The 15,025-nt window shown below is 39.6% G+C and overlaps 1 protein-coding gene across 7 annotated transcripts in view; it reads right to left on the bottom strand.

Annotated features, from left to right (window-relative positions):
* Positions 1 to 15,025, bottom strand: part of Inpp5f (inositol polyphosphate-5-phosphatase F) — an 88,498-nt gene that overhangs the window by 40,729 nt on the left and 32,744 nt on the right. For 6 of the 7 annotated variants that reach the window (XM_034509293.2, XM_076911403.1, XM_034509299.2 and 3 more), the window contains one exon: positions 3,778 to 3,914. In XM_034509293.2, the coding sequence (XP_034365184.1) occupies positions 3,778 to 3,914 (137 nt within the window). Of the gene's footprint in view, positions 1 to 57; positions 77 to 3,777; positions 3,915 to 15,025 lie in introns of those variants that run through there. The other variant, XM_076911395.1, reaches the window with a different exon arrangement.

Here is a 15,025-nt window from a genome sequence, read left to right as displayed (position 1 = left end):
TTGAGCTGTTAAGAGCATTTCCAAAGGACCCAGATTTAATTCCAAGCACCTACATACATAGCTGTTGGACACTCCAGTCCCAGAGGATCCAAAACCTTCTTCCAGTCTCCAAGGGCACCATATATCCAAATGAAACACAAAATATAAGCAGGCAAAAGAAACATACACATAAAAATTTTTTATTAAAAAGAGTTCATTTATAAGCTATGCCCTGAGAATACACGACAGCCATCATTTACTATTTAGCATAACTATTTATTTATGAGTATTTAGTATAAATAGTCATCTGATTCTTCAGGAAGTATTAGTGTCTTGTGAGACAAGGCTTCCGACTCAGTTAGGAATAACTAACTACATGCAATGAACTTTCTGATATATTTTGAAAGAGAAACACCCTCCATTAGCTCACGTATTTGAGCTTAGTCCCAACTGGTGTCATTGCATGGGAAAGTTCTGGAAGCTCTGGGAGGTGGTGACTACTGGATGAAGTATGTCACTGGGGTGGGCCTTGAGGTTTTACAGCCTTGTCCCCTTCCTGCTCTCTCTCTCTCTTCCCTCCTCACTCTCCTGGGTGAGGATGAAATGGGATCAGCTCCTTGCACCTGCTGAAATGCTTTACCTGTCTGTCATTATACCTTCCCCGACATGATGGACTATCACTCGGAAGCCATAGCCACTATCAGACCTTTTCTCTTCTAATTTGCTTCGCTTATAGTATTTTATCACAGCAATAGAAAAACAACTAGTATTCTCTCTCTCTCTCTCTCTCTCTCTCTCTCTCTCTCTCTCTCTCTCTGTGTGTGTGTGTGTGTGTGTGTGTGTGTGTGTATTCTGAGGATAGGGATGACAGACAGACAGACTGACTCACTCATTCCCTATGTAGCCCTGGCTTATTTGCTACTTGCTATAAAGATTAAGCTGGACTTGAACTCACAGAGATCCATCTGCCCCTGGCTCTCAAGTGCTGGGCTTAAAGGTGTGTGCCATCATGTCTGGCTAACTAATACACTTTTTTTTCCTAATAAATCTTTGATATTACATGCAAGTCTGTGTACAAAACCAACTAAAAACAGAACCGTAGAAGTATGGATTAAAAACATTTAGATAAGAAGTACAGATCTATGGAACAAAGCATAAACTCACTAAACTACCTTAACCAAAGGTCACACTAATGAATATTCTACAATCTTCTATATAATTACTTTTAGAAAAGACAAGTATAAATTACTATACTTGTTATGATGAGCTAAAAGTCAGCCCTATCAGAAAATAGTGATAAGAAAAATGATTTCTTGGGAACCCTTCCAGCCATAAAGTATTTTGTTTGGACGTCATCCTTGGATGTTGACACTGTCTTCCCTTCCCAGCGGCCTGTAAGTTCTCTAAAGTGTATGATAGGCCCTTATTACAGCTTTGAGTGTTTTTTTTTTTTTTTTAATTTTACTACCATAAACTCCCACAGTTTTTTTTCTTCTTACAAGTTATATTTCACAACCAAGATTAAGAGCTGATGTTGCTGCAGGAAAACAAATGGTTTTCCTTTCAATTGTGTTATCTATATCCATTCTGAGATAAAATCTTAAGCTGCTCTCTGATGGGAAAGTAGAAAACGGCACTGCTCTCTGTTACAGCAATGAGATACAGCACACATGGTATGCAGGCGGGGAACAGAAGCCTTTGACGCTCTAAGAGTATTTTTTCAAAATGCATAATGCATGTCTTCTCATTTTTTGAGCCCTAAAGTGCCACCCATAACCATATACATACATATTTTTCAAATGATACGCTATATTGGAAAACAGTGTGGCAATTCTCAAAAAAGTTAAGCAGAATTACCAAAATGACCCAGGAACTCTATACTCAAAGGAAATGAAAACCTATGTAGCTTTGTATGGTACAAACTGTTTACCACGGCATTATGCATAATAGTTTAAAAATGGAAACAACTCAAATGTTCATCAACTGATGGGAAGTTAAACAAAAAAAGCACACTCACACGGTGAAATATTATTTGACAATAATAAAGAAAAGTACTGATACATGCTACAAGTAAACTGGCAGGCAGACATACCACACCCACCTCAGTTAAAGCACAGCTGAGGCAGAAACTTAAACTCTAATATTAGAATCTGCAATAAAACCACTTCTGCTCCAATTACAGAAGAGAACAGGGCTCAGCAAACTAAGGAGCTGCCCTGACAAACAGTAGGTGCACTCTGCTGGGAAGGATGGCAGTGGTGGCTTACACAGAACAGTAAGCAGTATCAAATCAGAAGGCGTGCTGCAGAAGAAGGCATGCGTCGGCTTCACCTAACAAGTGCTTACGTGTATGACCAGGAAAGACGACAGGAGTTAAGGGGGAAGCTCCTCTGAACTGACTTTACATGAACAGAAGGGAAGGAGGAGATGACAGACTTAAATTAATATTAGAAGGTTAGAAGAAATCTTATGATTATCAGCATAGCTATCCTTGCCTCTTCTGCTACTCACTGTTGCAAAATTCCTTTACTGTGATATAAATTAAAAGGAAAAGGGGCATGATAATAATTTCTAATATATTCACCCAAGAAATGGAAATACTTTCTCTATAGTTCTGCAGTGGTTTAAATGAAAACCATCCTCAAAAAGTTCTGGCATCTGAATACTTGATCCCAGCTGGTGGTGTTGTTTTGGGGAGGGCTGGGCTATGTAGGGAGGGTTGGGCTATGTGGCTGGGGCAGGCTTTGAGGTTTCAAATCCATGTCATTCCCAGTGTATGCTCAGCACATGTGGTGGCTTAAGGAGTTCTTGGCATCTGTTCAAGCCAACACTTTTTGCCACTCACTGCTATGATGGACTCTTATCCCTCTAGGGCCATAAATCCAAATAAACTCTTTCAGTTGCACTGGTCATGGTGTTTTAGGTCATGGTGTTTTAGGACAGCAACAAAAAGTGTCACCCTTTCCCCTAATTTGCACAGGTCATAACATATATTCCATTCCTAACATGAAGTATGATCTTTGGTGATCTTAATAAAAACTATAGTTCAAATAACCTGATCATTCTAAACACATTCAGTTATGCTGGGCAGATGGCTCAGTGATGAACGTGCCTGTCGCACAACCCTGAGGGCCTGGATTTGAATCCTCAGCACCCACGTAGGAAGCCAAGGATGGAGGCATGTGCCTGTAACTCCACCACCAGAAGATAGAAAAGGCAGACCCCTAGAACGTGCTGGCCACACAACAGTCTAGCTGACCTGTCATCACTAAGTTTAATGAAAGACTGTCTCAAGAAAACAAGCGCTAAACTGGTCATGGGAGCACATGACCATGACATGCCTTTAATTCAAGCACTCAGAAGGCAGAGGCAGGAGGACCTCTGTGAGTTCAAGGTTAGCCTGGTCTACATAGGGAGTTCCAGGGTAGCTTGGAATACACCCTGAGACCCTGTCTCAAACCCTGACATCCCCCCAAATGAAAACAAGGAAAGTAAGTGGTAGAAGATGATACCTGATGTTGACACGCAAGCACTTTCATGAGCATATGCATGCACACATTCATACACTCCCCTCTTCCACACACATGCACATGTAAAAACCAATTATGCCATGAGCGAGGCCTCATTTTCATGTTATTTAAAGATATCTTTCCCTCAACCCTTAAAGTGGCTCTGCTTCTGTCTTATACACTATGATACAATGGTCCTGAAGGGTCTGCTGCTAGCTCGAGGTTTGAAGACACAAATTACATGTCTGCTATCACATCATCTGTGACAGTCCCCTTGATGTCACCTTACCTCCAGCTCAAGCTCCTGAGGTTCCATTTCAGAAAGTGACAATACAGCAATCTTGGTGACTTTACAGACCTCATGGTCTCCTGGGAGTTTGCCCACCAACGCTTTCTGCCGAATTAAAATAAGCCACCATGGAAGATCTGAAAGAAAAAAAAAAAAATCTAATAAATGGATGGTGTACATAGAGTGCTGCTGCCCTGGGGTGAATGGCTCAACAGTAACAAAATGTAAAATTCAGAATAAACCAAAAGCCCCTTAATCATAAGATGTCCAGTCTCACTCAGAGCAATATAAATTATCCCACAATCACTTGTGGCTAGGCCATGGGGAAACAAGAACTCTTACACAGCAATATTGGTAGGATACCAATGTACACAACTGGAAAAACAACTTATGATACCTACAAAAAGTAAAAGTATTTTATGATAAGATGATTCGTGCATGTAATAAGTGAAAAGCTTGGGTGTGTTACTAATGTACATAATATAATATAGCTGTGCTACACTGTGAGATGCATCAGTGACATGGTTCTATAAATTATAACGGATCTGGGAAATTCCCACTGCCTAGTGATATAATGGCACAGTGTGCCATGCTTTTTGATTTGATCTAAACATGTTTGTAGTGATGAGGAATTCTGGTATAAATAAACTTACTATGTTGTCAATGATATAAAAGTATAATATACAATTATATTCAGAACACAAGACTTAACTGAATATACAGAATGTGTTACATTTGCCACTGATTTATCAGAAGTATTTGCTTTGGGGCAGTGATTCTCAACATATGGGCTGTGACCCCTTTGGCAAACCTCTATCTCCAAAAAGATTTGTGTTACAACTCATAACAGAAGCAAAATTACAATTATGAAATAGCAATGAAAATAATTTTATGGTTGGAGTCAGCACATGAGGAACTGTGTTAGAGTCACCATCATCTTAAACTTACTCTCACACCTGCTTCTCTTGCAGAAGACTTGGGTTCAGTTCCCAACACCCACACAGCAGCTTGTAAGTGTCTGTAACTCTAGTTGCAGGAATCTGATACCCTTCTGACCTCCACAGGCACCAGGCACACATCTGATACATCCATACATACATACATACATACATACATACATACATACAGGCAGGTAAAACACACAATAAAACAAAATAATCTAAACATAATGAAACAAAAGTTTATAAGCTTGCTATAAAATATCACATCAAGATAATGCTGGCAGCATCTCATACATCACACTTCTATATCATATTTATCACAACTCTGGACTGAATCAGGAGGCTTTTTGTCAAGTGATTTGATTTATATCTCAAAAGGCTGGTCTCTTAATAATGGTCCTACAATGATGAGGTCACTTTACAACCTGCTTATGAAACATCCCAGTTATTAAGCAACACACACTGCATTATGATAATTTAAGATATATTTTATTAAACCAAAGCACACAAAAATGCAATAGTCCCTCTTCACTGGTAGCTTTACTTTCTGTAGTTTTAGTCTCCTGTGGTCAACTCTGGTCTAAAAGCACCAAATGGAAAATTTCAGAAATAAACCATCAGAATGTTTTCAGTCATAGGTCATCAAGGTGGGCATGGGGGTGGTCTGTAACTCCAGCTGCTCAGGACGCTAAGGCAGAAGGACTAGGAGTTCAAGGCCAGCCTGGACATTTCATGGAAGGAAGGAACCAGGGGACTGGAGAGATGCCTCGGTAGGTAAGAACACTCACTGATCTTGTGGAGATCCAGTTACTAGTTTTTGCATGGCAGCTAATGACCATCACAATCCCAGTTTCAAGTGATCTAAACCCTCTTCTGCCTCATGAACACTGAAGGGCTCTAGCAGGCCAGAGCATGGCAAGCACGTTTTCTCTTCTACCTTCTCCATTCCCTCTGCTTGCTAAACTGTTAAGGTTCCATTCCTAAAGCTATCACCAAGGTCTAATCCCTTATCTGGCCACTTCCTCCCCCTGGACACTAGATACTACCAAGGTACAGCTATCAAAGTACTGAAGTACAGCAATTAAAAGCCCCCTTTGGAGTACTTAATTAATATGCCCAATCAAAATTAGCCCACTCAGACAGGCAGTGGTGGTGCACGCCTTTAATCCCAGCACTTGGGAGGCAGAGGCAGGTGGATTTCTGAGTTCGAGGCCAGCCTGGTCTACAGAGTGAGTTCCAGGACAGCCAGAGCTACACAGAGAAACCCTGTCTTGAAAAACAAAACAAAACAAAACAAAACAAAACACAACACAACAACAGCAACAACAACAAAATAACACACTCATCCTAACAGGGTTCCCCATTTTCCCTTTATAAACTGTCATTTGCTTATGGGCCACATTGGTTGTCTCCTCTCCATCCAGAGGCAGTCTTTGTCTCTCCTAGACAAATACCCCTCCCCCCTCTCCCTCATTCCCCTCCCTTTCTCCATTGTCCTTTATTTCCAGTGTTTGTCTCTTATTCCCTGCCCTTTGTCCTTTTGGGACAAATAAATCTCCTTTGTGCTGAGAACTTGGTCTTGGAATGTCTTGTGCTGATTCTGTTCTTTCTGGTGCTGCAAGCATATGATGAACAGAGATACATGCAGACAAGACACACATATAAAATAAAAATAATATAAATCTTTTTTTTTAAATTAAGTAAGGACCAGTGAAGTGGCTCTGTGAATAAAAGCACTTGCCATGAAAGTCTGACAATCTGAATTTGACTCCTAGACTCCGTAGTGGAAAAGGAATGTTGGCCTCTAACTTCCACACATCCTGTGGCACGCGCACACACATTTTCTATCTGTCTGTCTCTGACTGTCTGTCTGTCTGTCTGTCTGTCTGTCTCTCTCTCTCTCTCTCTCTCTCTCTCTCTCTCACACACACACACACACACACTCACACACACATACACATACACAAACCAAACACATCACACACACAAATCAAACACATCACACACAAATAAAATGATAAAATTTAAAATAAAACGTAGGAAAAGGCTGGAACATAGCTCAGTGGCAGAGCAATTGCCTCATAAGTGAAAGGTAACAGGTTCAATCCCTAGCACTTCAAAAATAAATTCCACGCCATTCTTACTAGTATAATGAAGTCACAGTATGTTCCCCTGTTTCACCCCCTTTGTTCAATGTATCCATGCTATATATGTTACCTGCCCATTAGTCTTGTAGAACTAGATGGATTATCAGACTGACTAGCACAGTATTAGCACAGTTCAAGTAGCCATACACAATACCCTAATGCTGTTACAGTGTTGTTTGCCATTCACCTTATTTCATCTCATTACTGTTAATCTCTTATTAAGTCCAATTTGAAAATTCAAATGTATCAAGGTATTACTATTAGAAAAAAATACAGTACAGCAATGAACTGTTTATGATGGGAATACATTCTAAAAAGTTACTGTTAAGTGATTTCATGTGAGAACATTTAGGATGTACTTCCAGACTAAAACAATTATAATGCCAATGGGTCATGCTCTTACTGGACCACTGTGGCATCTTATTACTGACCAAAATGTTACTGTTGACTATAGCTGGTCTTTGCTATTTGGTGGGTTCTTCTTTTCCTACCCTTTATCTGTCCCACCACACCCCCATCACTAGGAGATTAAAAAAAAAAAAAAAAAAAAAAAGACAGAAGGGAAGAGAGAGATCTTTGAATCTAATTTATTTCCTTTTGTTTCCTCTTTGAGCATGTTCACTAACAAACCAAACAAACAACCACCACTGATTCTGCCTATTGAGGCCCTGGCACTCATATAACCTCTGATGAAAAGTTTCCAGAATTCCAAATGTCACACAACCAGCTTTAGCTGGCAAAACCACGTCTTTGTTAGAGCAAGAGGCAAACCATAGTCAACTGCTATGGACAATCCAAAGCAACCCATATCCCCACACCTAAGATTAAAATGAAAATATATTCTTATAGTATTTCTGTGCTTTTTAAAGATATAAAATTTGAGATTTCTCACCACAGTTGACAGCACATGGCTGTGCACATATGATATAGTGTTATGTGCTATTTCAAGCATCCACTGGGGACACAGCATACCCCTCCAGAGAAAAAAGGAGCTACAGAACCTATCAGACCTCCATAAGAAGGAAGGAGTGGTATGATCACATATATACGCAGATTCATTTATACAAAAGCAAGAGGAGAATTAAGGCAGAAGTTAATGTGAGTGTTTAATGATAAGAGGGAAAGCAGAAGTGAGGTAGAAAGGGGTGCATGGGACTGGGACAGAAGAGAGAAGTGCCAGCGCTGGGGAGATGGCTTAGTGGTTAAAGCACTGGCTGCTATTCCAGAGGACATGGGTTTTCTCCCCAGCACACATATAGTGGCTCATAACCATCTGTAACTCTAGTTATGGGGGATCCAACACCCTCTTCTGGCCTCCTAGGGCACCAGGCACACACATGGTGCATAAACATATCCACCATATCCACATATCCACAAACATAAAATAATAAGATAATAAAAATGAAGAGGAGGATGAGAGTAACAGTTTGGAGCACATTCCTAAAAATGAATGGCCTCGGAGTCTAGTTCCAGTTCTTAGAACAACAGAAATGCTCCACTCAACCAGAATGTGAGGGAACTCAATACAATATGCAAGGGGCGAACCATTCTATGGCAAGTTGAAACAACCACATTTAGGATACAGGAAAGAAAAAAGTTACCCTAGAACTGAAGTTATGGCTGATAGTGAGCCTAGGTCCTCTGAAAGAGCAGCCAGTGCTCTTAACTGCTAAGCTGTCTCTCCAGCCCCAATATACTCCTTTTTTATTTTTAAGATTAAAATATTGTAGATAAAACTAACATTCTCTTGAAAGCCCTTGACTACCATACTCTACAGAAAGTCTTGACTCCAGCCTCTCCTTTGAATCTCAGAGAATAAGAAAATGGTTACTATTTCTTGGCGTTAGTCCTTCAATCTTTGCTTGAGGGCTTAAGAAACAGTACAGCAATTACTTATTTCATAGGCACCACTAAGCTGCTTGTTCAGATACTTCCCGATTTCTCTCTCCACATAACCAGCCCTGTAATAACAAGGGTGAAATGCCAACCAGGAATAGTTGTTGTTTCTCACATGCTTGCTTACAGTTATGGCCTCCTTCTGCAGGCTAGACTCCTGAGGCCAGTTACCCCTCCTAAAAACAGAGCACAGCCTTAACACTTACACAGTGGTGTGGTTATGAGGACCAGCCACACACAGAAGTTACATTTGCATCACAGTAATCTAAAGGTGGGGGGTGGAGATCAGTTATTCTTATATGGCATAAGATTCAAATACAAAGATTCAAATTATTATTGTTAAGACAGCCTTGTTGAGACAAGGTTTCACAAAACCCACACAGGCCGGGAATTCACCATGAAGAATGACCTTAAACTCCTGACCCTCCTGCCTCCATCTCTCAAGTTCGAGGACTAGAGATGAGAGCCACCAAAGCCAGCCAAGGGCTCAAATTCCTGAAGGGCTTTTGCAGTTTATACTTGAGATACCAACAGAAAGATGTCTGCGTTTTACCAGTGATTTCAGAGAATGAAAATATACTTTTAAAATCTGTTCACCCTTTCTTTGTTCTCTGTGAAGTTAAGAGTAAGAGCATTTGCATGTTTCTCTGTCATTTCAAACTGACATCTCGGGGAAGAAATGTGAACCAGATGACTAACTGCTCTTACTATCCTTGGAGGCTGCTGCTCAGATGCACTTTTTTTCAGTGCTGAAGATCTAACCCAGGACCTTGTACACGAGAGCCAAGCTGCTGAGCTACAGCCCACCCCAACTACAGCTTTTAATTATCCTTCTGGTGATGTGATCACCCTGTGAGTTTTGAAATGTTCTCTCTCTGTGCTTCTTGCCTTAAACTTACTTTGATAGTGACATAGCTATACCAGTTTTTACGAGGCTAATTTGTGTGATTTTTTTTCCCCCTTCTTTGAGACAGGGTCTTCACTGTGCAGCCCTGGCTGGCCTGGCACTACTGTAAGAAACTTTTTTTTCAATGAAAGGTAGTTAGTTGGCAAGGACTCAATATTTCCTAACTCTTTCTATTCCCCTTTGTGTGGATCAAAAAATCAAGACAAACTGTGAAGTCACACTCCCTCCAATGGGATGAGACAAAGACCACCTAACTATGTCAGACACAAAAGACAGAATCCATCTTGGCCAAGTGTGCTTGCTACACTACATGGGACTAGGTGCATTGATTTTTCCAAAAAAGAGCTGCCTGACTGAGCTAATTTTGCTTTGTTCATGTGTCACTTGTGCCACACTGAGATTATTACTTGCTTCTACCATTGTGTAGACCAGGCTGGCCTAGAATTCCAGAGATCTGTTTACCTCTACCTCTGCCTCCTGAGTGCTGGGATTAAACGTGACAGTTTCTTTGTCACAACTCTTTACTTTCTGTCTTTATGTACATATAATAAACACTATATATGGTATTTATCTTGCACACATTATATAAATGGATTTTGGTTTTTCAGTGTTAAAAAGTCTTTGGGTTTTATATAAACTGCCACATTAATGTGTCTGGAATAAGCCCATCATCTTTTACTTCCATCAGCCATTCCAAGTATGCCTTTTACTTTCTTAGCTTCTTTTGAATTAAGTCTTTCACTATTATTGCCCCACTTTCCTACTCTGATAGCTCTTACAATCTTTTATTATTGTTTGCCTTTATACAGTAGGAAATGAACCTTAACCTATTAAACCTAAAAGTAAGTTAGAGTCTTTACCAATTCCTAGAAAGGAGTAGAAACCTTTTAAAATTCTTTTTGTGGCATCTTCCTCTTCCTCTCCTCCTCCTCCTCTTTCTTCTACTTGCTAAATTCTGTACTGTTGCTGTTATTATTGTGTGCTAATTCTACATTAAATTTAAAATCCATATGAAGCCAAGTTCATTTACATTCAGCAACTTTCCTTGCTATCCCCATGCTTCCAGGAGCAATCATCTCTCTTTTGACTGGAGAGCTTTCTTTTTTGCTGTATTGCTAGGGACTGAACACATGGCCTTGCCCACACGCTCTAATCCTGGGCTACACCTCTAGACCCTGAAGACTCTTTACCATTTCTTTTAGTTCAAAGACATACTAGTGAAAAATATCTTAGTTTTTGACTATCTAATACTGTCTTTCTTTTCCAATAGGAGGGTGGGATAAAGGCAGGGCAGTAAGACAGGGAAATTAAGAGGACACATAAAGGGGAAAGAAATCTGGCCAAAGCTCCTAGCCAGCTGAGAAGCAAGAATTTCAACACAATTATAAACAGTTGGCTATGTTTGCTTATAGTTATGTGTGTATGTATGTATGTATGTATGTATGTATATATGTATGTATGTATTTGGTGTGGGTGTGTGAGTCATCTCAGCCCTATTTTTTGTTTCTATTTTTAGTGACTATTCTTTTTTTTAGTCTGTATGAGTATCATGACTGCATGTGTATCTGTGCACCATGTGGGTGCAGTACCAGAAGAGTTTGGAAGAAGACATCAGATCCCCTGGAACTAGAGTTATGAATGGTTGGTTGTTGCCATGTGGGTACTGGGAACTGAGTCCAGGTTCTCTGCAAAAGCACCAAGTACTCTTAACCAACATCATATCAGCATTGGGTTTTTAGCATTGCCACTGTTTGTTTGCTTTCAAGACAGGCTCTCTCAATGTAGCTCTGACTGTCTTGAAACTCACTAGGTAGACCAAGCTGGCCTATAATTCAGAGATCTACCTACCTATACCTCCTGGGTGCTAAAATTAAAGATATGTATCATCACCCCCAACCCATATCTTTTAGTTAAAATGAATCAGGAGCTGGGGAGACAATGGTTCAATGAGTAAAGGTACTTGCCACCAAACCTCATGATCTGAGTTCAATTCCCTAGGACCCACATGATAGAAACAAAGTGCCAGCCCGGACAGGTGTCCTGACATCCACAAAATTCAAATGCCCACACAACAGGGGAAGGGATTGCTCTGTTTTGAGTCAAGGTCTCTGTGTAGCCCCCACTGGCTTAGAATTCACTCGTTATATAGCACAGGCTAGTCTTGAACTCATGATCCTCCTGCCTCTGTATTCCAATTGCTGAAATTATAGGTTTTTGCCATAACATCCAGCTTCAATGAGTCTAAGGCCCTTTGTTGAAATATAAATTATATACCATAAAATTTGCCCATTTAGGAAATGGCCAAATAACTCAACAGATTAAGGCACCTGCCATCAAGTCTAACAGCATGAGTCCTGTAACCCACTCACATAGGCATGAGCTCACTCTCTCACTCACACTCTCTCTCTCTCTTTCTCTCTCTCTCACACACACACAGGCACGCACACAAAATATACGCTCTAAATTAGTCAATTAAATGTAAATAAATAAATGCAAAAGAATTTTAAATTTAAAAACAAAAATAATTGCCGGGCATTGGTGGCGCACACCTTTAATCCCAGCACTTGGGAGGCAGAGGCAGGTGGATTTCTGAGTTCAAGGCCAGCCTGGTCTACAGAGTGAGTTCCAGGACAGCCAGGGCTACATAGAGAAACCCTGTCTCAAAAAACCAAAAAAAATAATAAATAATAATAAATATATATATATATAATTTTAAAATACAGCACTCGGGAGGCAGAGAGTGGTGGATCACTGTGAGTTTGAGGCCAGCCTCATCTACATATTGAGTTTCAAGCCAACCAAGAACACCTAATGAGACCTAGTCTCAAGAAATAAACAACAAAAAAGCCACTTGTAAACAGGCAATTCAATGATCTTAATCAATCCATAGTTGTGAAAGTTTCATCACAATCACAAGCCAGGTTTTTGGTTTGTTGCTATTATTTGGTTTGTTTGTTTGTTTGTTTGTTTTCAAGGCAGAGACTTATGTAGTCCGGACCAGCTTTGAACGTGCTTTGTAGAAGACCTTGAATTTCTGATCCCCCCCCCCCCCCCCCCCCCCGTGCCCTGCCTCCCAGTGCTGAGATCACAGGCATGGGTCACTACAACTAGTTTTCCTGCACATTTTTAATAATGTGACTTGTCAATAGATAATAAAAAATATATTCTCACTTGGTACAATGTACATAGACATAAAACACGTGTTCAAATTGGATTACTGTGGTGGTTTTAATAAGAACCACTCCCCCCACCCCCATATATTTAAATGCTTGGTCTTCAGGGAGGGGCATTAGTTGAGAAGGATTAGAAGTGTGGCCTTATTGGAACAAGTGTGTTAATGAAGGTGGGCTTTGAGGTTTCAAAAGGCAAAGCTACACCCAGTATCTTTCTTCCTGCTGCCAGAGCATCCAGATGTAGAACTCGAAGTTACTTCACCAGCACCATGCCTGCCCACCTGCTACCTTGCTCCCCCCACCATGATGGACTAAACCTCTGAAATTATAAACAAGCTCCAATTAAATGCTTTATATTATAAGAGTTGCTATTGTTATGGTGTCTCTTCACAGCAACAGAACACTGGCTAAGTCACATATTATCTAAAGTGCTGTCCTGTCCTAGGAACCAGGCCTCCATAGAGCTGAGAGCTCTGCACAGGCTTTTGTCTCTAATGCCCTTGAGGATAGGGGTTTTCAATGGCTTTATAGGCAAGTACTGAAACAATGCTAATGATGCAATTTATTCAATGTTAAAGCATATGAAATATTTCTTGTTATTAGTCCTATAGCAAGGAAAAAGACTAGAGTCAGTTTAAAAATCATAAGCACAATGAATTTTGCCATTTTAATGATTGAGATATATTCACAATTTCCAAACTAAGAAAACACAGATGGTGAGGGCTATTTTAATGAATGAGATCTACATAAGTGATTCTGTCTGTGATTGTTCAGTACTATGAGGAGTAATTCATTCAATTACTAAACAAAGAGATTTGCCAAATTAACCAAGACAATTTTCAAACTATTTCTGATATTTCATGTGATATGTATCTTTGCTAATGAATCTCTGTACTTTTTATATTAGTTAGTTCTTACCTTAATTGAGCTTATCTTCTTGGACTTCAAAGTGTATTTTAACTTAAAGAGCTTTTGTGACCCACTTTAAATCTCCAGCCTAAAGCAATCTTTTCATACATACTTGAATAAAGATATAACTGCACTCCAGATATTATACAGAAAATAAATGATAAAAATGTCCATCTCGTGAGTTTTGCACAGTTGCTTACTCTACCATGCATCCCCTCATTCCCTTGCCTCTTACCCTGCACTGCCTTTTCCACTAGCCTATGTCTTATATACTTATTTTCTGACATTAAATCATACATCACTTCCTCAAAGACGCCCTCCATCCTGGGACCCAACTCAATTCAGTGAGGCACACAGCACCCATACCCTAGAAGATTAAGTCTCTAAGGACCAAACAGTATGACTAGGTAACTAATATATACTATTAGTTGAAGTCTATGGGCCTAGATATTTCAAGTTTTGTTCACTCTTCCAGTCCAACTATAGTCCTTAGCACACAGTAGGCACACCTTAAATATCTGTTAAGTCAATAAGCACCCCTAGCTTTTTGGAGCTTATCATACAGAACAATGGCAGATAAATAAACAAGCCAACAAATAAACAAATGAAACAAATAATCAACATAATTACAGTAAGAATCTCGATATAGTTTTTACTTCCTTCTAGATACTACAATGAATAAAAGTATTTTGTTTTTAAGATTTGTTTTTAAATTTGTACTGGTGTATCTGTCTGTCTGTCTCTGTGAGTGAGTGTACACCTTTTTTGTGAGAGAAGCCTGGGAGGCCAAAAGGAAGACGTTAAATCCCCTAGAGCTGGAGTGACAGGCTGCCTGATGTGGGTGCTGGGAACTCAGGTCCTAGACAAGAATGGTAAGCACTCTAAACAGCTAAGCTATCTCTCCATCCCCCAATAAAAATATTTTTCATGGTGCTTTATTTTTCTTCAATTTGGCAAGCAAATATACATTCCTTCTATATATTTTAAGAAATATAAATATTATAAGAAATATATATAAAATATATTTCTATATATTTTATATATATATTCTATATATTTTATATAGAATATTTTATATATTCCTTCTATATATATATTCTATATATTTTCTGCTCTTCCTATCAGTAAATCTCAACTGTTCAACTCAAAGCCAGACTGTCAAACTGTCAGAAACAGTTGGAAAACTTTGAAGGCACACTTGCCTGTTAACATCAGAGGAAGAGCATTCAAATGTGAAACAAGCCAACAGCTCTACATAGATATCTTCTGGCCTCC

The sequence above is a fragment of the Arvicanthis niloticus genome, chromosome 1 (assembly GCF_011762505.2).
Source record: "Arvicanthis niloticus isolate mArvNil1 chromosome 1, mArvNil1.pat.X, whole genome shotgun sequence".
Taxonomy (NCBI): Eukaryota; Metazoa; Chordata; class Mammalia; order Rodentia; family Muridae; genus Arvicanthis; species Arvicanthis niloticus.
This window is presented reverse-complemented; position numbering and strand designations above follow the sequence as displayed.